We start from the raw sequence: 23,147 nt of genomic DNA on the forward strand, positions 1-23,147 counted from the left end.
TCTTGCTCCTCTCAAAATTGTCTGTTTATCTTGAACTTTTGACAATTTGATTGTAAGGTGTCTTGGTGTAGATTTCTTTGAGTTTACGTTTTTGAAATTTGTTGGTCTTCTGAATATGTATGTACATTTCTTTCCTTAGATTTGGTAAGTTTGGGGCATTATTTCTTTGAATAATCTTTCTGCCCCTTTCTATTTTCCCTCTTGGACTACTATCAGATGTATATTGGTCTGCCTGTGTTATGGTGTTTCATAAGCCCTTTAAGCTTTTTCACTTGTTAAAATTCTTTTTATTCTTTTTGCTCCTGTGATTGTATAATTTCCAATTATCTGTCTTTAAGTTTGCTGATTCTGTCTTTTGCTTGACATAGTCTGCTGTTGAAGCCATCTGTTGAATTTTCCAGCTTAGTTACTGAATTATCCAGCTTGAAAATTTATATTTGATTTAAAAAAATATTTTCTATCTCTTTGTTGAAAATTTCAATTTGTTCATGTATTGTTCTCCTGTCTTCATTGAGCATCTTTATGATAGTTATTTTAAATTCTCTGTCAAATAAATTATACATCTTCATTTCATTAGTTTTTTTTTTCTTTCTTTAGGATATATTTACCTGTTCCTTCATTTTTCTTAACTTGCTGTGTTGGTGTCTGTGCATTAGAGAAAACAGCTACCTCTCCTGTCTTCATGCACTGGCCTTATGAAGGAGGAGACTCATTAATCAGTCTAGTTGAAGATTTGGGGGCCCTTCAAGCCTTTGTGCTAGTCCAACTGTCTTTGTTCTGAGACCTGGGAACTTTTCTTCTGATCATATGGTGCCGTGTTAGGGGTAAGGATAATGATGAGAGACTGTCTCAGGTTTTTTTACCTTCTTCAATGTGGCTGCTTTTGCATTTGCTTAGAGGAGAGGAGCTTCTCAACTATTTTCTGAATTTCTTACAAGAGAATTTGTCTGTGTTTTGTAATGTTGACTCAGTGTGTTTATGGAGGGTAGGATAGTTGAAGGCTTTCTATTCTGTCATCTTGATGACATTACTCCTCTGTTTTCTTTTCTTTAAAACAGTTTTTATTTCAATAGTTTTGGGGGAATGCCCATCAATGATAGACTGGATAAAGAAAATGTGGCACATATATACCATGGAATACTATGCAGCCATAAAAAACAATGAGTTCATGTCCTTTGCAGGGACATAGATGAAGCTGGAAGCCATAATTCTCAGAAAACTAACACAATAATAGAAAACCAAACACCACATATTCTCACTCATAAGTGGGAAATGAACAATAAGAACACATGGACACAGGGAGGGGAACATCACACACCAGGGCCTGTTGAGGGGTGGGTGGCAAGGAGAGGCAGAGCATTAGGACAAATACCTAATGCATGGGGGGCTTAAAACCTAGATGACTGGTTGATAGATGCAGGAAACCACTGTGGCATGTGTATACCTGCGTAACAAACCTGCACATTCTGCACATGTATCCCAGAACTTAAAGTAAAGTTAAAAAAATAGTTTTGGGGGTACAGGTGGTTTTGGTTGCATGGATAAGTTCTTCAGTGGTGATTTCGAAGATTTTAGTTCACCCATCACCCAAGCAGTGTACACTATACCCACTATGCAGTCTTTTATCCCTCACCCCACTCCCATCCTTCCCTTCTCAGTCCCCAAAATTTATTAAAGCTTTCTTGTGCCTTTGCATCTGATATTGTTTGACTGTGTCCCCACCCAAATCTCACATTGAATTGTAATAATCCCCAGGTGTCAAAGGCAGCAGGGACAGGTGGAAATAATTGATTCATAGGGGCGATTTCCCCCATACTGTTCTCATAGTAGTGAATAAGTCTCACAAGTCCTGATGTTTTTATGAATGGGAGTTCCCCTGCACAAGCTCTCTTGCCTGCTGCCATGTAAGACATGACTTTGCTCCTCAATCACTGTCTGCCATGATTGTGAGGCCTCCCCAGCCATGTGGAACTGCGAGTCAATTAAACTTCTTTCCTTTATAAGTTACCCAGTGCTGGGTATATCTTTATTAGCAGCATGAGAACAGACTAATACAGCATCTTCATAGCTTATCTCCCACTTATAAGTGAGAACATACACTATTTGGTTTCTCATTCCTGCATTACTTCTCTTAAAATAATGGCCTCTATCTCCATCAGAGTTGCTACAAAAGACATTATTTTGTTCCTTTTTTATGGCCAAGTAGTATTTCATGGTGTATATAAACCACATTTTCTTTATGCATTCATTGGTTGATGGGCGCTGTTTTCCAATTTTTTATGTACTACAAATAGATGTAGTTTTTATGTCTCTCTAACACCCTTTAACAAAAAGAGGGGTCTAAGGAAATCCTTGAACAGAATAATCCCCAGTCTCTCATTCTAAGCCATTTTGTTGTCTTAGGCAGTTTTCTGCTTCCAGCACCAAAATTTTCATCTTGGTCTATGCCCATCAATGCAGACCTTCCCATCACACGTCTTCCATGGTAACTCAGTGACAAGTTGCAGCCTGCCTGGTCTTAGCGTGCCACAGGTCTAATCACTCATTGTGTAAAAGCCAGTTTCCCACAGTGTAGAAGCTACAGTATGTGATCTTTATTTTTAATTTTTTTAAATTCAAATACTCATTTTTGCATTATTTGCATAATTTTTAGCTTTTACATTTATCTCTAATTTTTCCTCTAGAGGATCACTGAAGAAGTAGTTATTTTTGTTCACCCACTCAAATCCATAATTTTCTCTGAATTAGTTGTAATTTCTTTTCTGAGACTTGGTCTGGGGACATTCCCAGATAATTATTTTTTGGTGTATTTTCTGCTTTCTTTAAAATTTATTATTATGATTTTTAATTAACACAATAATTATACATATTTATAGGATACAGTGGGCTATTTTGACACATGTATACAATGTGCAGTGACTAAATCAGGGTAATTAGCACATATCTATCACCTCAAACATTTACCATTTTTATGTGTTGAAAATATTCAAAATCTTCTCTTTTAGTTATTTCAAAACGTGCAGTAAATTATTGTTAATTATAGCTACCCTACAGTGTTAGAGAACATTAGAACTTTATTTCTCCTATCTAACTATAATTTTGTATCCTTCAGCCAATCTCTGGCTATCTCCCCACCTCCTCAGCATCCGTGAAAAGTGAAATTTATTAATCCCTGATTCTTTTTTTCTCACTATTGTTGTATGTTCCCTTTCTCTCCCATTCAGGAGGTTAAGCCTGCATTTATAGATCTTATAAATATTTTAGTAAAATTATTGTAAATATTGTAAATTATTTTACAATATTAAATGTAAATGTATTATTTATAAATAATAAATGTAAGAGCCGAAAACTATGCAAATAAGGCAAAAATGAGTATTTGACTTTAAACAAATTAAAAATAGAGACCATATACTGTAGTCTCTACATGGGGCAAACTGGCTTATACACAATGAGAGATTAGGCCTGTGGCACACTAAGACCATGCAGGACGCAACTTGTCACTGAGTTACGATAATTTTAAGAAAATATTATTTGTAAATTATTTTGGTAAAGTTATTGGCATAATTAAAATACAAATACATTAGTGACTTGGTGGAAAATCCCTTTGCTTAAATATCACAATAATAATATAATGTCAAAAAATTATTTAGTATTTTTCTGTATAGGATATAGAATTTTTTCTTGCAAATGGGCTTAAAAACAGTTATACATTTTACTATTTGAGAAATATTATCTAGAGATGGAGAGAAAACAGACTTCGACATGTCTATGTGTGGACAAATGTTGAGAAATCAATGAGAAACCAGAAATACAGAGCAAAAATGCTTAATTATTTCTTTGGTTTACTCTTCTTCTCCTAGTAGCCTATTAGAAAACAGAAACAAAGCAAACAAAAAAATCTCAAGAACACAATTCCAGAGGTGTTGAAAATCAATTGATTTGATTTTGAAAATTCTAATTAAGGATTGTGCTTCTTGAAATTTTTGTGGCATTGAGTAGTGTTATTTATGTTACCACTGTCCTTTCACATTATCAGGCTACAATAACTGCATTACCTTAAAACATCAGGTAAAATTAATAGGTAGACTATGCTAAATATAATTGAGCTTGATCTCTCAGAATCTAAGGTAGATGGGTCTACTCTTATATGATGGTCACAATAGCATTAATTATTTAAATCAATATTCTTCCCCTTTCCACCCTCTTTCTCATTCTCCTTCCCTCTTCACTTTTTTGTTTCCTTCCTTCCTTCAGCCCTCCTTTCCTTCCTTTATTTGGTGATTTATTTTATTATACTTTATTCCTTTGGGGTATAGCATCATCATCAACAAGTACACTTTTAATAAAAACATAGCATCCATCATCTATTTATCTCCTACTATGTGCCAAGGACTGTTCTGAGTGCTTTATGTATATAAATTCATTTAATCCTATGGCGTACCTACATTATTCCCTTTTTCAAATGAAGACACTGCAGCACAGAGAGGTAAAGTAATTTGTTCAAGATCACACAGTAAACAAAGTAGCCTGACATGAATTCAGAGACACCATCTCTCTAGAAAGTGTGTTGTTAATCACCATCCTAAACTGCTTAGAATCACATGGGAAGATCAAAATGTGGAACATGTGAGAAAAATACTAAAAATAATAAGAATAACAATAATTTCCTGAAGGCAAAATGCAAATGAGAACAGTAGGTTCTTGAAAAATAAATAAATACGGTGCAGGAACAGATCTTATGTACTGACTGTATCATTTTCTAACTTGGGTGATGCATTCATTCATCTTACTAATATTTATGAGCACCTACTATGCAGCAGGCTGTCATCCAGGTGTCAAGGATGCAAAAATGAACAGTGGTCAAATATGAAGTCAGAAAGGTAACAGAGAAAGAGAGGTAATGAGTAATGTATAATAGAGCCTTGCCAAGGAGTATAAGGCCTTCAGCTTTTTTCTCTGAGTGAGTTTTAATGGCATTACTCTGGTTGTTGTATGCAGACTTGACAGTCAAGTGGGCAAAGGCAGAAGGAAAGAGACTAGTTAAAGGTGTCGTCATAGAAGCTATTTCCAGTCTGAGATGCTACTGGGCTCAGACCAGGGTAGTGGAGATCGTGAGGTTATTCTGCATGTATTTTGAATGCAGCCGGCAGGGTTTGTTGATGCATTGGATGTAGTGTAAGAGAGAAATAAGTCAAGATAATTCCAAGATTTTTGGCTGAAATAATAGAAGAATGGATATGATTTACTGAGATAAGGAAAGACCAAGTTTGAATGGGAAAATCAAATATTCTATTTTGATAGTGTTAAGTTGAAATGCCAGTTAGATATCCAAGTGAAGATGTTAGTTGGACAGTTGGGAGTGAGGGATGATGTAAACTAGGATGTAAACTAAATTTAGAAATTGTTATCATAAAGATGTGTTTAGGACAGGAGTCTTGATGAGCTTACCCAGGAAGGAGAAGAGATGAAAGAGTATCCAGCCCTGCTGTATTTGCAAAATTTTAGAGGTTCAGGGAGGCGAGGAGGAGCCTGCAAAGGAGAATGAGCAATGGATTCCTCATGGACACAAGAATTCCATAGCATGCATTCTTGGAAAACAAGAGAAAGATAAGTTTTCTTCCTGTCCCTTCATTTTCATTTGCCTCCAGCCATGAATATTTTTAAACATATGCAAAGATACCCATGCTTCAATATTGATTCTTTTTTTTTTTCCTCCAAAGGGATTAAATGAAAAAGGGCAGCTCTGGGTGAAGGCCCATTCCTATAAGCTCAGAAATGGTTGGCAGGGCCCTCCTAGTTAAAAGACATGCTAGGCCAGGCGCATTGGCTCACGCCTGTAATCCCAGCACTTTGGGAGGCTGAGGCGGGCGGATCACGAGGTCAGGAGATCGAGACCATCCTGGCTAAAACGGTGAAAGCCCGTCTGTACTAAAAATACAAAAAATTAGCCAGGAGTGGTGGCAGGCACCTGTAGTCCCAGCTACTCAGGAGGCTGAGGCAGGAGAATGGCGTGAACCCGGGAGGCGGAGCTTGCAGTGAGCCGAGACTGTGCCACTGCACTCCAGCCTGGGCGACAGAGCGAGACTCCGTCTCAAAAAAAAAAAAAAAAAAAAAAAAAAATGACATGCTAATCTGTCCATATCATGCTACTGAACTCCTACATAAGCAAATTCTAGTAGCTCAGAAAAAGTTAACATGTACCTCTGTGAGATGTAACGTCCCCTTTCACTTTTCTGTAGGAAATGTCATTGGATGCAAGACAAATGGGAATCCTCAATTTAAATAAATTTTCAAAGTTTGTATTTCTTCAAGGACACTGTGAATTTACATTTCCCTGACCAGAGATAGCTGGCAAGATAAAAAAGAAAATTAACTTTAAATATCTAAAACTTTCTTCTTCACATTTTGGCCTAAGAAATTTGTAAAAGGAGGAAATCCCTACTGGGAAGATGCCTGGAAGCCAAGGAGTAAAATAACAAAGCCCTAGGCTCTACTTCCTATCTGTGTGGGAGGATGAATTTATAGTTGTTTTTCTTCCTCAGTCTCCTTGTTAAGACCTGAGACGTCTATTTCAAAGTTTAGCCTTTCCCTTTACATTTGTACATAGAGATTTAACTATGCATCTAACTACGGAGCTGGAGATACTATAAGGCTATAACTATTGTAATAGGTATTACAAAAAAGCACTGTAATAACAGTTGTAGTATTGATTGCCCTTTGAGTTGACTTCAGAATACAGTAGCTGATATTAATGTCATCTACAAAATTATTGAATACATTTGGATGAACACTGTTAGAATAAATAAGCAAAGGTTTTATGAAAGATTCACCTAACGGATCTACTCTGAAGAGTTTTAGTCACAAAGGCATCACAAAGCCTCTTTGTCTTGAGTACTGGAATCATATAGAGACTAAGGAACTATCCTATGTTTAATCAAAACATCCATCAAATTGAGGAAAATTCCATATGGAAACTAAGTCATTTAGGTGGCTGCCATATTCCTCCACTTTGGCTTAGCCCAAGGGAATCCAGTACATCTCATGTAACTACCCATATGACCCAAAGAGGTTGACTACTTCTTGTCTAATTGCTGTGTGATCTAAGAAAGATATCCTTGCTTCCGATTCCTTTTGCAAACCCTTAGAGTTAGGTTTTTACATCCACTGACCTGCAGTAACCCTAAAGGTTTCTTTTTTTTTTTTTAACATAAATGTCGTGTCCTTATATTTATACTTTATTTATACTTTATCTCCATTAAAGTGACATTTATTTTAAAATATATTTTAAAATTATTTAATTGGTGTTTAGCATCTTTGGAATATAGAGTCCTGTGAAGAGATTGGTATATATTACCTGTGGTGCCCATCCACTTATGAGATTATGTTGCAGCCTGGCCCACTAGTGGATGTACTTTTCCAGTGAAATTCTCTGGGAAAGGGGCATATTTTGTTTTTGGAATTTGAGTTGGAAAAGGGTAATGTGGGAAGAAAAAAATCGATTGCGTCCCACCACCTCTAGGACCAGAGGGATATTTCTGGTTGCTACATTGCTACATTTTCAAGACTATGTCATTCACTTTACAGCAGAGAAACACGACACTTAGGACCAGTCCCTATTTTGTCATAGGATTAACTTTTCCTTCTTGATAAATATCTCTGGAATGGATGGGTATATTCCCCCTCCCATGCCCTATATTATCAGGTCTCATGATGGGCAGAAAACACTGGGTTCCATAGTTCAATATTTAGATAACATGAACTTGATGAATACTGGATTATAAGGCACTGAAATTTTAGGTGCCGTTCAAAAAAAAGAATGCTGATAAGCTTTCTCATTTTCACAAGGAAGAGACGATCCCATCTGGGTTTGTGTATGTATGTGTGTATGTGTGTGTGTGTGTTTATGTGCATGTGTGGCAGTATGTGTGATTTATTTTTCTTTCAGGTTTTAAAGTTCCATAAAGAAATCGCTGGACATTTTCTGCCTGGTGGCATGGAAATGTTTTAAAATCTAAATAATGCTGGGAATATTTAAGAGCATGCTTACTTGGCAAAGGAGAGAGCTCTGTGAGCGATCAAAACAGGACCTGGCAAATATTTCCTTGGCATAGATTTGTGCTGCTTGGATGAACAAAGGCTGATCAAATCACTGCATTCAGCAGCTGCTGGTTAATTTGCTTTTTGGTATCACACTCTGCATGGTGTTTATCAAAAGTCTGGGTGCATTTAAAGGGGCACAGCAACTAGAGAAATAAAGTTTAGGATACATAGCCAAATGACTTTGATATTTAAAGGCAGGTATGCTTTGCAAATCTGGAAAAATCTTTCCGGTTCATACAAGATCTGTCATTAAGTCTTCTGCCTCTTGAGTTAATCTCCTTGCCTTCCCTCCCCTTCGCCCAGACTCACATTGTATGTGTCTGCCCTGGTTTTCTCTTTGCCCCCACTAAGAGCCCAGTCTATACTCTCTTATATAATATGGTGACAAAATGGTCCACAGTTTAAAGTATTTTTATGTAACCATTTAATTTCATCCATAGGAATCATCTTCAGCTCTCTCTTGCTTTGTGTTTCAAGTGTAAACACTTCAGCCTACTGATATCTGAGATTTCTAACTTTCATTCGCAGCCTTCTTTGCTGTTCCCCTTCAGGACCCTTCCATTCCAGTGAAATCTGCCTCCCACTGCCTGCATTAGACCTGCATATTCTTGACTCTGTGCCTTTGCTCTTGACATTCTCCATAACTCAATTGCTTGTTCACTTCCTCTAAAATCTACATTTTCCATACATTTCTCTTTGATTAGGTCAGCATTCTTCATACTTATACGAGATTGCTGTTAGAATTGCCAAGATTTTAAGATTCTGGGATTAACTCATTTACTGAGGAGTTTACTGTCCCAGGAATTCTGCTATGAACTTCTACATATCCTTTTTATCTGCACCTCTCAACAGCCCTTCAATGTAGATGTTATCATGTCTATCTTACAGATGAGGAAACAAAGGTTCAGACAGCCTAATCAGCTTGCCCAGACTCATACAGCTAGTGAAAGGCATAGCTAAAAATTAAACACGAATTTTCTTTCTCTGAATCCAGTGTTCTTTCCACTGTTTCCAGTGTACTAAAACTATTATCTGGTTATGATGGTTGTTTTTACTGGTTAATTGCCTATTCTTGTTTTTTATTTATTCTATTCTACCAATTTAAATAGTAAGATAGGGTATCCTTTATTTCTTCGATGTTTTCTAGTGCCTATTATAGAGCTCTGGAAATGGAAACACTCAACAAATGGAAGTTGACATCAATTGATTTTTCAAAATACAGAGGTCTTTGCCTTTGATACATTTTGCAGTTATTTCTGGAAGAAATTTCAGTCCTTCTGATGAGTCTCATTGTTTGACATGTATCAAGCAAATATCTGGCATGTAGTTCAAGCAGTCAGCATAGGTGGTTATCAAGTCACCAATCAAACCAGGTTAGCCAGTTCCTCAGTGAGATTCTGCCATCCCCTGAAACTCTGCACTGTGACCTGGAATCACAGGAATTTGCAGTATTTAGATCATCCTAAGTCCTTTGAGATTCCTCTCTCTGGTGGCCTGGGGCAATTATATCTACCCTTTTCATATTATTAATTAAGATGTTTAGTAGTCATTGCTATTAATAAAATGATTATTCAATGTCATTGGGATGCCAGGTGCCATTCCAAACCTAGCGTGACATGCTCTTCTGACATGAACACACTATGGTCCTCCTGGCTCCACAGGCATCTGGATCCTGCAAGCTGTTGGTTATACCATGAACATGGAAAGTTTGACCCTGGGCTGGAGCTGGCTTGTTAGTTGTTTTCTGTCTTCTGTGGGTGTGGGCATTATGTCCCTTGTAAATTAACAGATGAAACAGCTAGTTAGTATTTCTGTTCTGTTTCTCTTGATTGTTATTTACTGAAATTTTACATGTCGGTGATGGGGAAATGGCTACATATTACTATTCTCAGTTGAAAAATTAGGCAATCAATTAGGCCTTTACCTAAAAGCGTAAGGCAAGGAAGTCAGTTCAGGATTGAAATCCAGAGCATGAAGTTTTCAGTATTTTCCTCCTCCTTCAGAGCAGCAGAACGAATGGGCCAAATGAGAGACACAATTGCCCACGGAGGCAGGTGTGACTTGTGGATGCATCAGGCTGAGAGTCGGTGACAGACACCTGGTGAGCAGCTGGCTCAACAAATGCCAGAGTGTATGTAGCAGTCAAGAACGTGGACTCAGTGGCTGACTGCCTGGGTTTGAGTCCCACTTTTTCCACTTTCTATCTGTGTGATCTTGGAAGGTGACTTAGCCTCCATGTGTCGTGCTTTGTGCATCCGTAAATTGGAGATTGGAGTGGTGCTTACCTCACAAGGCTATTATGAACATTAAATGAATAATATACAAAAAGCAAAGAGACCAGCATCTAGCACTCAGGAAATACTATGTAAATGTTTAAGTTAAACAACCAAAACCAAACCCCAAAACCAACCAAACAAAAAACCTCTCTTCTCTAGCATGGCTCTGATAACTTTCATGGAATGAAAGCCTTCTCTCTTATTATACTTGTGTTTTACCCTTTAAATGACACTAAAGTTTCTGAAAGGTAGGTTGAAGTCAAATCTTAATTAAAGTAGGAAACATTCTCACCACAATCCCCATTGTCCAATCTCTAGAGCTATTTTGGAGTCACAAAAGTCTGACTTTTATCCCAGTGCAGAGAGAAAGAGAAATGAGAGATTCAAATATATTCTACAGAGAAACTGGCAGCAAGAATATGATTCTATTTACAAGTGAATATTTAAAGAGAGTTGATTTATTGAACTTTTTCTCATTTTCCAGCTACCACCACACAATCAAAGCGGAAAGGCCACTTCTCTAGGTGCCCCAAGCAATACAAGCATTACTGCATCAAAGGGAGATGCCGCTTCGTGGTGGCCGAGCAGACGCCCTCCTGTGTGTAAGTGGAGTGTCCTCAGCCAGCAAGCAAAAGGGTGCAGAATGGTGCCCGCCTGGGTCTTGCCAGGACTGGAAAGTGTGAGCTAACCATGCCATCTGTCCGAACACAGTTCTGCCTGGTCCTGCCCCCAGCCACTTGTTTAGGGGCCCACTCAGCAACTACTTATGGAGAAACTGACGCACACTTTCCTCCTGAAACATGAGTATGTGAGAGTCCAGCTCCACTTCCGGGCTGGGCAGTGTCCTCTGATTTCTTGCGCAAGCAGAACTGATTCTTTTTGGCTCCAATAATCTCCTGGGTGGTTCAAATGGAAATGAATTATTCTGGCAAGTGTTTGGTGGTTTATAGTTAGTGTAAATACGAGGAAATTCCTGCCAAATTAAGAGCTACTTTTGTAGGTGTCACTTAAGTAGAAGGAATTAGTCCTATTTATAAATAAGAGATTAGCGAAGCCTGTTTAGTATAGTGGGGAATTGGGAGAAAAGTTTTCTTTTCAACTCTTTGTATTTGAGCCTAGCTCAATTTTACTCAGGCATACACAAATTTCTTTTTGCATCTTTTAAATATGTGTTTTCTTCCAAAAAGATATCCCACTAATGTGCTTCCTGGGACCTTTCCTTAGAGAAGTGGGAGGAGATTCTTCAAGTGCAATTTTGACTTAAAGTTCATAGAATGTTTATGTTCTTCTACACAGTTGCCCCAGTATATAAGTTTTCTTTCCATAAGTATCTCAGAAAAATGATTCCAAATCCTAATTTTGTGGAAACTTTAAGGGTCATGAACTTTTTAAAAACTTAAATATATTTAAGTTAAAAAAGAAATATGCATGGATAATACATGGAGGCAGATAACAATTGCTAATGTAAGAAAATAAGGAAATGTGTGTGTGTGAGTGTGTGTGTGTGTGTGTGTGTGTGTGTTGAGAGGGATAGATCTAATTTTTTAAAAAAATTCATTTAATTGCTCCCTGGCTTGGAAGCACATATTGAATTTTAAAAATATTAATGATCTTTAACCCAATACATTTCCCTAATTGGTTCCTATGTCTGCAGATTTATTGTTCTTAGATATTGCTGCCCTCTAAAATGAAAACCACAGTGTGTAATCTACCTGCCTAAGATCAACACATAGATTGTTCCCTTCAATGTAAAATTTAAACTTGTTTTCTTAGCCTTCATAGATCATCTGATCCTGGCTTAATTTTCTAGCTGTATCTCACCATATTCCTAAGTGCTTTTCTAAAATTCTACGTTTCATTTCATGATTTATTATATAAGCTCTTCTAGTAGCCCAGAAAGCTTATTCTTGCTATGGTTTAAGATGTACTGCACTCATCATCTCCTTGTGGACCCCTTCACTGACTTCCTCCTTCTCAGGCATACACTCAGGTCTGAGTTAGATGTCCTTCCCCTGTGATCTAGCCACACCTCTATGAAAGCTCTTATCCACTGGAGCATAACTGGTGGTTTCTTTAAATGTGCCTTTTGTGACAGTGAGCTCCTAGAGGGCAGGGCTCATGGCTTATTCATTTTTTGTATTTCAGTGTCAAACACAGTCCTCAGAATTTACTAGGTGCACAAGAAATGACTGATGCCTGAACAAATAGTGCCCCTATTACAGTCCATCTAATGCTATACTAAATTTCCAGACCAAGGCCTTAATCTGAATGGAACATCTTCTTAGTAGAGGAATAATACACAGTCAATGGGAAGCAGAATATCATAGCAGACAGGGCACAGATTTTGGAGTCAGATAGACCTAAAGTAAGATTTTGCTTTTGCCAATTATAAGCAGTGTTAACAATGGGTCAGTTACCTTTTCTGAGCCTCAGTTTTATCATCTACAAGAGAGAGTAATAATGCTGTCCAGTCAAGTGGTGAAGATAGCAAAATAATAAATGCGAAAACACTAATTGTGGTACCCAGCAAAGAGCAAGTGTTTCATAATTTTTAAAGTTCCAACTTTTTAAGAACATATTTAAGTATGCCATAAATAAAAAGTTCCCACTTTTTAAGAACAATATTATTATTTTTTTTTTGGAGAGAAGGTCTTGTTATATTGCCCAGGCTAGACTCAAACTCCTAGGCTAATGTGCCTCTCCTGCCTCATGCTCCCAAGAAGCTATGAGATGAGTGGTAGATAATCAACCTAGGACTGATGTTTCAGGTGATATAGCACAGATTCAGGCAAAACTCTCTTGCCATTGGTGATAACATTGTCTTGAGAAACCAGAAATATCTCCTTTTCTTGGGATCATGGGAGTTTGTGGGTTCTTGTTTTTACATGAAAAACCAAAGTGTGTTTCAAATAATGGAGATCTTCTCCTCTCAGTAATCTTCTCAGTATTTCCTTTGAAAAGGGACAGTTCGTTTCCAGATACATAATTTTTATTTATACATGCAGCACAGCACATTTACTATGCAGTTAAGAGCATGAGCTTGAGAGCCAGACTGCCTGTTTGAATCCCCATTCTCTTAACTTCTCTGTGCATCAGTTTCTTCATCTATAAAATGGGGTTAATGATAACACATACCTCAAAGGTGGTAATAAGGATCCAGTTAATATTCATAGATCTTTTACAACAGTTTCTGGTGGTTATTTCAGAATAGTGATCCCAATGCCCAATTTTGCATTGCCCTTAAGGATCATGAACATCTTTAAAAATTATTTTTGATTTTAAATAGTATAAGATGCTTATTAAATAAAAACCCACTTAGTCACCATTTAATAAAAAAACTTAAAATCTGCTCTATTTGCCTCTTCTTCTACATGAGAGATACACTCACTGAAAATAAACACCAGCTGATATGTTATTGGTTTGCTGAAGGGCAAAATAACATGAGAACCACTATAACCAGCTATGTTAAGGTTTGACCTTTTAGCATGGATTCACTGGGGTACAACTTACAGGAAGTACTGCTTACTGAGAAATTCAATTAAAGCATTGTTAAGCCACCAATCCCACAGCATATAATTAGAAAAACATTCTAAAAGAGTAGAAAATAATTGCCATGCATTTTATGGGCAAAGCTATTGTTTAAAAATACCACATTTAGTAAATTTGTTAGAGGAATATTTAAGCTAGTTGGAAAAGATTATATTTGTAAGATTTATTTCCAACCTTATAAAAACTCTGAAAAATCTCCCTCCTATACATGCAATTAAAAGTGATTCCTGGCCAGTCACGGTGGCTCACGCCTGTAATCCCAGCATTTTGGGAAGCCGACGTGGGAGGATCACGAGGTCAAGAGATTGAGACCATCCTGGCTAACATGGTGGAAACCCTGTCTCTACTAAAAATATAAGAAGTAGCTGGGCATGGTGGCGCGCGTGGTTTAGTCCCAGTTACTCCGGAGGCTGAGGCAGGAGAATCGCTTGAACCCGGGAGGCGGAGGTTGCAGTGAACCGAAATTGCGCCACTGCACTCCAGCCTGGCTACAGAGCGAGACAGCGTCTCAAAAAAAAAAAAAAAAAAAAAAGTGATTCCCCCATCCCTAGTTTTATGTATGACAGATTTTTTATATCTCAAGATATTTCTAAGCTCTCTTCCTGTAATTTTGACCTCAGAATGAAGATACTTAGCTATCTTGCAGGAAGCAATTTTCTTTCATTCATCCTTGGGTCCTTTTATAATAGATGCCTTTAGTTGTCTTTTCTCCTTTGCTTGCATTAAGCCTCACCTTTCAATTGATGGCTGTTACTGAGCTTGTTTTTGTTTATTTGTTTTGAAGCACTGTCTCAGCTACAATATTGGCATTAAGGGATCTCTTCACTTGAGAAATACAGGCTTTGTGAGGATTAACTGCCTTGGCTTTTGTCAAGCATAAACTATAGAACAGCCCAGCCGTAAATCCTTTCTTAAAGGAAAATGGGGTTGCACAGAAGTTTTCTAAGGAGTAGAATTTAATCTTTTTGACGTTTGAATAATTATGTATATGACCAGTATCACTTTGTGTTTTAACTTCATTTGAAGCATTCTCTTAAGGAAAATATTTATTAATATTTTTGATCACTATTTCCCTAATATTAATAAAGGAAAATGTTTATTAATACTAAGGTACTAAGGTTACAACAGATAATTTTGGTTAAAATGTCCCCAAACTTTTTATGTACCTTAATTCTCTGATGCAGTTCAGATAATTCTATGGGGAGTACTCAAATCACTGAGTTGTTAGCTCCCTGGGTGTTACTCAGACAAGTCCCAGCTTGGTCAAGTGGATGCATAACTGTAATCTCAGATTAAGGACATCTGTTTATGTTAGATGTATCCTAAGGCAGATTGATAGAAAGCTGAGAGAATGAGGGAAATGAAGAGAGACTGTTGATTTCTGGTCATTCCCTTGAAGAAGGCCATGGAAAAAAGGGAGGGCATTTAGAGGAGAGTGAAGGGAATGGTGAACAGATCTGCAAATGTGGTTTTAGGAATCAGATAAAGGAGCTAAAGAGGACAAGACTTATGTGTTTGCAGGGATGTAATGAAGGAGGCGGTGAACAGAAGAGTAATAGAAGGGCATGACCTAATCTGTGATGACCTCAAGCAGTAGAACTAGAATCAATGGGTAGAATTTACAGTGGAGGAAAGAGGAAAGAAATTCTGTAGAAATAACACTTACAGAACATTCTCTCTATCTAACGTTTATGGAACATTGTGTTACGAACTTTCACATGCATTAGCACGTTTGATCATATAAAACCATACAATTTTTATATAATTTATAGGAGAGCATGAGAACATCAAAACTATTTGCATTATCCTGTGATGAAATGGGAAGTCCTGGGGATTTTTGAGTTCCTTGTCATGGAGGTATTTAAGCACTGGGAATGCTGTGGAGGGAATTTTATCCTCCTTTCCTTTTTGAATTCAGAGACTAAAATTTTAAAATACATTTTAGTTAATTGTCATCATCCTTGTGTATTTATATTAGACATATTAATAATGTCTAATGATCAAGTGATGACAGGTATTCAGCAAAGCAAAAAAAAATTGAAATTACTGGTCAACAAAGTAGTGCATCTTTCTTAAAAAAGGGAACTGTGTTCTTTATTAATTTCAAGTAATGAGAGCTGTTAATTTCTTCGGAAAAGAAGTAGAGATTCTTAAAAGTCTTGCAAGTTTTACTTCCTTGCCCTCGTCTTGTTTTATAGCTGTGATGAAGGCTACATTGGAGCAAGGTGTGAGAGAGTTGACTTGTTTTACCTAAGAGGAGACAGAGGACAGATTCTGGTGATTTGTTTGATAGCAGTTATGGTAGTTTTTATTATTTTGGTCATCGGTGTCTGCACATGCTGTCAGTAAGTATTTTTAAACTTAATTTTAAGTAAATCTGAGAAACAGTATTTGCTCATAGTTTTTCTTCTTTTCTTCCTCCTTACATTCTCTTTTGCTTTTTCTTTGATTCAAATAAATCTACTTTTTGAGCTTTGCCATTGTTGATATAGAAGTGTTCATAATAAAACACATAATACATGATTTTTATCATTTACTGAATAAAATTGTTGTAATTTAAAATAAAATTTGTATAGTAGGCTACATAAGACTTCTATTTTCTAAAACTGTACCATAACACAATAACATTGAAAGATAAAAACAAAAATTTGTTTTTGCTTTGCCACATTAAAATAATAAACTTTATGTGTAAACCACGTTACTTTGTTTTTCCTTTTACTTTCTATTATATACCAGAACTTTGAAAATCAGGAACCATCCTGCTTTTTCTCTGAGACAGAGTGGCTTTGCACAATTTTTATTTGTATTTATTTATTTATTTTGAGACAGAGTCTCGCTCTTTTGCCCAGGCTGGAGGGCAGTAGTGCAAACATAGCTCACTGCAGCCTCAAATTCCTGGCCTTAAGCGATCCTCACACCTCAGCCTCCTGAGTAGTGGGGAATACAAGTGTGTGCCACCAAGCCAGGCTTTTTTTTTTTTTTTTTTTTTTTTGTGGAGACTGGCTCTCACTATGTTGTCCAGGCTGGTCTTGAACTCCTAGCCTCAAGTGATCCTCCCGCCTCAGCCTCTTGAGTAGTGGGATTACAGGAGTGAGCCACTGTACCTGGTCCTGGGACAATTCTTAATTAAATTAGTTAAATTAGTTTCTTTTTGGAAACTTTTTTTTTTTTTTTTTTTTTTTTTTTTTTTTGCAGAGCAGGACTAACACCAAGTATGCTACCAAAAAAAACAACAACAACAACAAAAAAACCAAAAAAAACACAAAAAACTATCTTATTAAAGTGGTATCTTTTTGTCTTGAGAAGCTTGCCCAGATTCCTAAACTCTTGCATCTACCCTTCACTGTGGTCCACACATAAAGAGGGTTCTCGTGATTCCTTTCTTTGCAATGTGCTAGGGGAAAAAGCACTACGGTAGAGGGAGTATTTGATTATTTATTTATTTATTTATTTATTTATTTATTTATTTATTTATTTTGAGACAGAGTCTTGCTCTGTTGCCCAGGCTGGAGTGCAACGGCGTGATATTGGCTCACTGCAACCTCTGCCTCCTGGGTTCAAGCAATTCTCCTACCTCAGCTTCCTGAGTTCAAGCAATTCTCCTACCTCAGCTTCCTGAGTAGCTGGGATTACAAGGGCCCGCCACCACACCCAACTAATTTTTGTAGTTTTAGTGGAGATGGGGTTTCACCATGTACACCAGGCTGGTAACTCCTGACCTCAAGTTGATCCACCTACCTCGGCATCCCAAAGTGCTGGGATTACAGGCATGAGCCACCGCGCCCGGCCGGAGTATTTGATTTTTGTCTCGGTTCCTCCGTTATGTATCTTTGAGAACCTGGGCAAATTTCTTAATATCTATGAACTTTTATTTTCTGTAAAACAAGAGTGTTAAACCAAATAATCTGTCAGATACTTTCTAACTATAAAATTGAAATATATATTTTTATTTTACCTACTTTAAGGTAGGAAGAAATATTATGCCAGGTTTAGGGCAGAGAATCAGTTGGGCAAAGCTGGGAAACGGCCTATTTTGTTATATCAACTTGGAGCTGCACTTTAGGAAAACAGTAATGCAGTCTGGAATATCTAACACATTTCTTAATGTATCTAGAAGCTCAGTTAATATATCCAAACGCTGTGTCACTCTTGTTTTTCTTATGCCTGTTTCCAATTTGTACTGTTTCTTTTACACTACGTGTACACTACATAATACTCATTAGTCTGTTTTGTAAAATAACTTGGCCTGAAAATTTTTCTTCTGCTAACTAAACTCCATCAATATAAGTGACATTTTTTCTATTTAGATAACTATATTCTACCCACACTGTTGCCTATTATACCTATCATCTGAACCTAGAGAAAGAGATGGGTTAAGAGAGAACTCTAATTTTTTGTGTGTGTGACGGAGTCTCACTCTGTCGCCCAGGCTGGAGTGCAGTGGCGCAATCTCGGCTCACTGCAAGCTCCGCCTTCCGGGTTCACGCCATTCTCCTGCCTCAGCCTCCCGAGTAGCTGGGACTACAGGCACCCACCACCACGTCTGGCCAATTTTTTGTATTTTTAGTAGAGACGGGGTTTCAGCGTGGTCTCAATCTCCTGACCTTGTGATCCACCTGCCTCGGCCTCCCAAAGTGCTGGGATTACAGGCGTGAGCCACTTCGCCCGGCCTAGAACCCTAAATAATTTTTTTAAAAAAGAAACCTGATCATAGGATCTCTTGATGGATAATTTTGTGTTCGCATGAACTACTAGGCCCATACTAACTTCTAACACGTATTTTCTAAGCCCTCTTCGGAAACGTCATAAAAGAAAGAAGAAAGAAGAAGAAATGGAAACTCTGGATAAAGATATAACTCCTGTCAATGAAGATATTGAAGAGACAAATATTGCTTAAAGTAAGTGAGATAAACTTGCTGATAGAAAACTATTCAGGTGACATTTAACTGGTTAGATTGGGCTTACTTGCATCTAGTAAATCATTCATTAGAATTTGATTATATTTAAAAACATCTAAAATAAATCAATGGTTTTTTTCATAGAATCTGAAGCCAGATAAAATACCTCCTCATATCTTTTTTCTGCATGTTACCACAGAGATAGATAGGCATTCTAATTCTGCATGGTTGTGGGGATATTTATATAATTTTTTCTTTCTCATTTTTGGGCACAGGAAAGAGGTATTTTAATATAGACACTTCACATTGAAAGAAAATAACAATAGCAATAATAACTACATATATTGAGCATTTACCACAATGCCAAGCACTGTTACAAGCTCTTTAAATGTAGCATCAGTAAGGATTGTTCAGGAATCACAAATCTTCTCAGATGATCCAATAGAGAGATTGTAATGCAAGAACCATGGATCAAGGTTAAGAAAAGGTACACTGAGTCTCCCTGAGCTTGAGAATTGTTGGGAGCTGTTGCCCTTCCTCTACAGGAAGGGCCGAGGTAAATATTACCTTAGCATTCAGAGGCAAATTGGAGGAGGGGCCCCTAGGCAGGAGCTGTGGTTGTGGAGGGAGTAGCCACTGTCAGATATAAACAAGGACAGAGGGAGGAAATAGGGGAAGAAGGATTCCAAACTCTCTCTCCTTTTGCCTTCGGATCTTCAGCAGGTGCCTCCTACTAGCTAAACCCACCAGAAACCAGAGGGCAATGGAGCCCTGGTGATGGAATCTGAAGTGGTCAGTCTCCTGGAGACAGAGCAGGGCAGAGAAAGGCTCCAAGAAGGCACATGACGCGTAACTAGCACAACAAAGCAGGATAGTTTTGGTTGTAATAACATAAAATCCAACTCAAACTGGCTTAAAATGAAGGCAACGTATTGGCTCACATGAATGGCAGTCCAGAGGTAAGGTGGGCTTCACACTTGTCAAACCAGAGGCTCACACATAAGGAACCAGATTATTTCCCTCTTTCTGCTCACTATTCTGAGTTGGTTTTCATCCTTGGTCAGTTCCTCTTAGGTCCTAAGAAAGGCCAGTAGCAATTAGGGCTACAAGCTTCCTCGTTTACATCCAGTATGAGAGAGTAGTGTCTTTCCACAGCTCAGTTGTACAAAGAATCTCTTCCAGAAAATCCCAGCAGCTTAATGGGGTTGGTAAATGCTTGATGAGAAATTATATGTGCTCCTAACTTATTACAAAAACAACATTATTGAATTGAAAACAAAATGGCTGGCTCTGGATTTTTAAATTATTATTAATATTGCATAGTCCATTTCTTTTAAGTGATGTGCTGTTATTTTCTTCATTCTCAGAGGCTATGAAGTTACCTCCAGGTTGATGGCAAGCTGCAAAGTGCCTTGCTCATTTGAAAATGGACAGAATGTGTCTCAGGAAAACAGCTAGTAGACATGAATTTTAAATAATGTATTTACTTTTTATTTGCAACTTTAGTTTGTGTTGTTTATTATTTTTTAATAAGAACATTAATTATATGTATATTGTCTAGTAATTGGGAAAAAGCAACTGGTTAGGTAGCAACAACAGAAGGGAAATTTCAATAAACTTTCACTTAAGTATTGTCACCAGGATTACTAGTCAAACAAAAAAGAAAAGTAGAAAGGAGGTTAGGTCTTAGGAATTGAATTAATAATAAATCTACCATTTATCAAGCATTTACCATGTGCTAATAAGTTTGAAATATATTATTTCCTTTATTCCTTTCAGCAATCCATGAGATAGCTATTATAATCCTCATTTCCTACATATGGAAACAGGGCCAAAGAAGTCAAGTCAAATAATCTAATCCAGATTTAGAGAGTTGGAGATTGGTAGAGACAGACTAGAAATCAAGATTTATCTAAATCAAAATCTATGCTCTTAACCATCATTTTTGTTAGTCTGAATCGGTGCAACCTAACTCAATAATATAACCCAAGGTTTTATACTGAACTGTGTTTTGGTATGATTGTGAGATGTCAAGACCGTCTTCCCACAGGCACACAGAATGAGAAATCCTGGCCTATATTGCTGTTACCATCATGCTTTCTATAGAATTGACTTTTATTATGTTTCTTTGCTCCTTTATAAATTCTCAATGATGTGACTACATTTTTACATTATTAAAGCAAATAGGTTGGCCCCATAACTAGGGAAATGAATAGAGATGGAAAAGTAGATGCTTGGCATTCCTTAAGCCCTGGGTAAGTGTTTATGCTCAATAAAATATAAATAATATTACTGAAAGAGGCTGTTTATATGGGAGTAATGGTCAGTGACAACACTGGAGAGACCAGGTAGGGACCGGTTGTGACCATATCCTCATTTATGTTCTTGATGACAGCATATATGATTGCTCTCAGGTAAATTTTGATGCAGTAAATTCATGACCATAACATCTATTACTTGGGACCATCTTGCCAAGTGCTCCTTTACTCCATGAAATATTTAATAAACACTGCTTTAAACCTGGAAAAGCACAATCTGCATTTAGTGAATATTTCATAGAATATTTAACTTTTTACATTGATTATGTGGTTCACTTACAAAAATCGATGGAAGATGCCCCCCAACTTGTGCCTGTCAGCCAAGCAGCTTCTTTTTTAGAATCTTTGCAAATTTTACTTTGCAATGTAGATTCCATAGCGAAGTGGAGAATTCAGACAAATGCTGAAATCGCATATTACCTTCTAGCATCCATGGTGTTTTGAGTGAAGCTGGGGCTGTACTTACATATGACACAGAAATAGCTCCCCTATCAGTAAAAGCTAAGCCAAACAACTGATAATTTTCAAAATCTATTTTTTCTCCTGATTTAATGGTCATACTTGAAACACAATTATATCCAACTGATCCATGTTGCATATGCCTTATTTTCAAAAGTCTCATTTAAGCTCATTCATGCCCTTTCTCTTATGTAGTCTTCTTCGATACGAAAGGAGCTTGGAATAAATATCCATCAGAGCTTTTAAAAACACAAAACAATGCTTTAGTGTTTCTTTTTTCCTGGACTGAGTTTGGCTGACCAACAAAATCTCTCAAGCCATTTTGTTTTGATCCTAAAATATCAATGGTGGCTCTCGAAATTTGGTAGATCTGATATCAAGAAAGAATTTCAAAGATTTTTATATCTTTTCAAAATGTATTTTATAGTTGCTTTGCATACACTAAATAACTTTGTTTATGTAAACTGTCAATATTATCATGTAATAAAATAAATTTATTTTTAAAACAAAGTAAACGTGTGGTTACTTGGGAATTTTTTATTTTACCATGAATTACTAATGAAAATAAATTTGAACACTATTGCTTTTAAACACCTTATGCTTTGTAAACCCTATCCATTAGTGTACTTGAAAGAATCCATCCTGACCATGTGTTTTCTTTAGGAACTAAAGCATCTGGGAGTGTGTTGGACATCTATGGGACTGTCTTCCCAATATCCTGGCCATATTTTTGAACTCCACCTCCAGCTGCATTTGATTGGTCTGAGGTGGGCACTTAATAAACTTGGGCCAATTAGAGTCATTCCCAGAGAAATTGGAAACTTGAACTGAAGTCAGTCTTCTTTGGGTTCTTGGGGTGAAAAAATATGCATTTTGAAGCTATTGGCAGTTACCTTTTGCTTCATGTGGAAAAGTAAAACAAAGGAATCTGGTCAGCATATAGCAAGAGAAGATTTAAGCAAACGCTGAGTGAAAAACAGAGAAAAGGCACAAATTTCCCGACAGAACATGAGTCCTGATTACAGGCATTCTCAGAGTTTAGCACCATTCCTGTCTATGGGCACTATGAGACATGTTAGTGTCTTCATAATAAATTCTTCGTCTGTCTTAAGCTAGTTCTGTTTGGGTTTCTGTAACCTGGAACCAAGATCCTTACCAACTCAGGTGCATCCTGAGATTGTGGACAATGGTTTCTTAAAGAGGAAACGACATCTTCTGTAAAACAAAATATCAAATTATTATTTTCAAATAGTGTCTTTTATCATATTAAATGAACATTTCCAGCAACAGCATTCTGTTTGCACCACACAGACATTCATGGGAGCATGGAGAGGGAGCAGGGAGTTCAGCAAGCATTGATTGGGCACCATTGTATTTCCGGTCCTGTTCCACCCACTGTGACAAATGCTAAGAAGGAATGACTCTTAGAAGTTTAGAGTTTCTAAGTGGGGGAAACAGCTACTCACTGAACATTTCAATGCAATTTGTTGCTCCGAGAGAAGCTCAAGGTATTAAGGAACAGAGAGGAGTGTCACTTATCCCTGCTT

At 37.2% G+C, this 23,147-nt stretch overlaps 1 protein-coding gene across 3 annotated transcripts in view; it reads left to right on the forward strand.

Moving 5' to 3' along the window:
- The window catches only part of BTC (betacellulin), a 51,097-nt gene extending 28,987 nt beyond the window's left edge, over window positions 1-22,110 (forward strand). The window contains exons 3-7 of one of the 3 annotated variants that reach the window (XR_001716928.4): window positions 10,861-10,978; window positions 16,124-16,270; window positions 18,714-18,823; window positions 19,544-19,782; window positions 20,191-22,095. Coding sequence is in view for 2 of the 3 variants with exons in the window: in XM_009447733.5 (XP_009446008.1) it covers window positions 10,861-10,978; window positions 16,124-16,270; window positions 18,714-18,822 (374 nt within the window). In the remaining variant the exon portion in view is untranslated. Of the gene's footprint in view, window positions 1-10,860; window positions 10,979-16,123; window positions 16,271-18,713; window positions 18,824-19,543; window positions 19,783-20,190 lie in introns of all 3 variants that reach the window. The other 2 variants (XM_009447733.5, XM_016951590.3) reach the window with 2 other exon arrangements.
- The last annotated feature ends 1,037 nt before the right edge of the window (window positions 22,111-23,147 follow it).

The sequence above is a fragment of the Pan troglodytes genome, chromosome 3 (assembly GCF_028858775.2).
Source record: "Pan troglodytes isolate AG18354 chromosome 3, NHGRI_mPanTro3-v2.0_pri, whole genome shotgun sequence".
NCBI classification, from domain to species: domain Eukaryota; kingdom Metazoa; phylum Chordata; class Mammalia; order Primates; family Hominidae; genus Pan; species Pan troglodytes.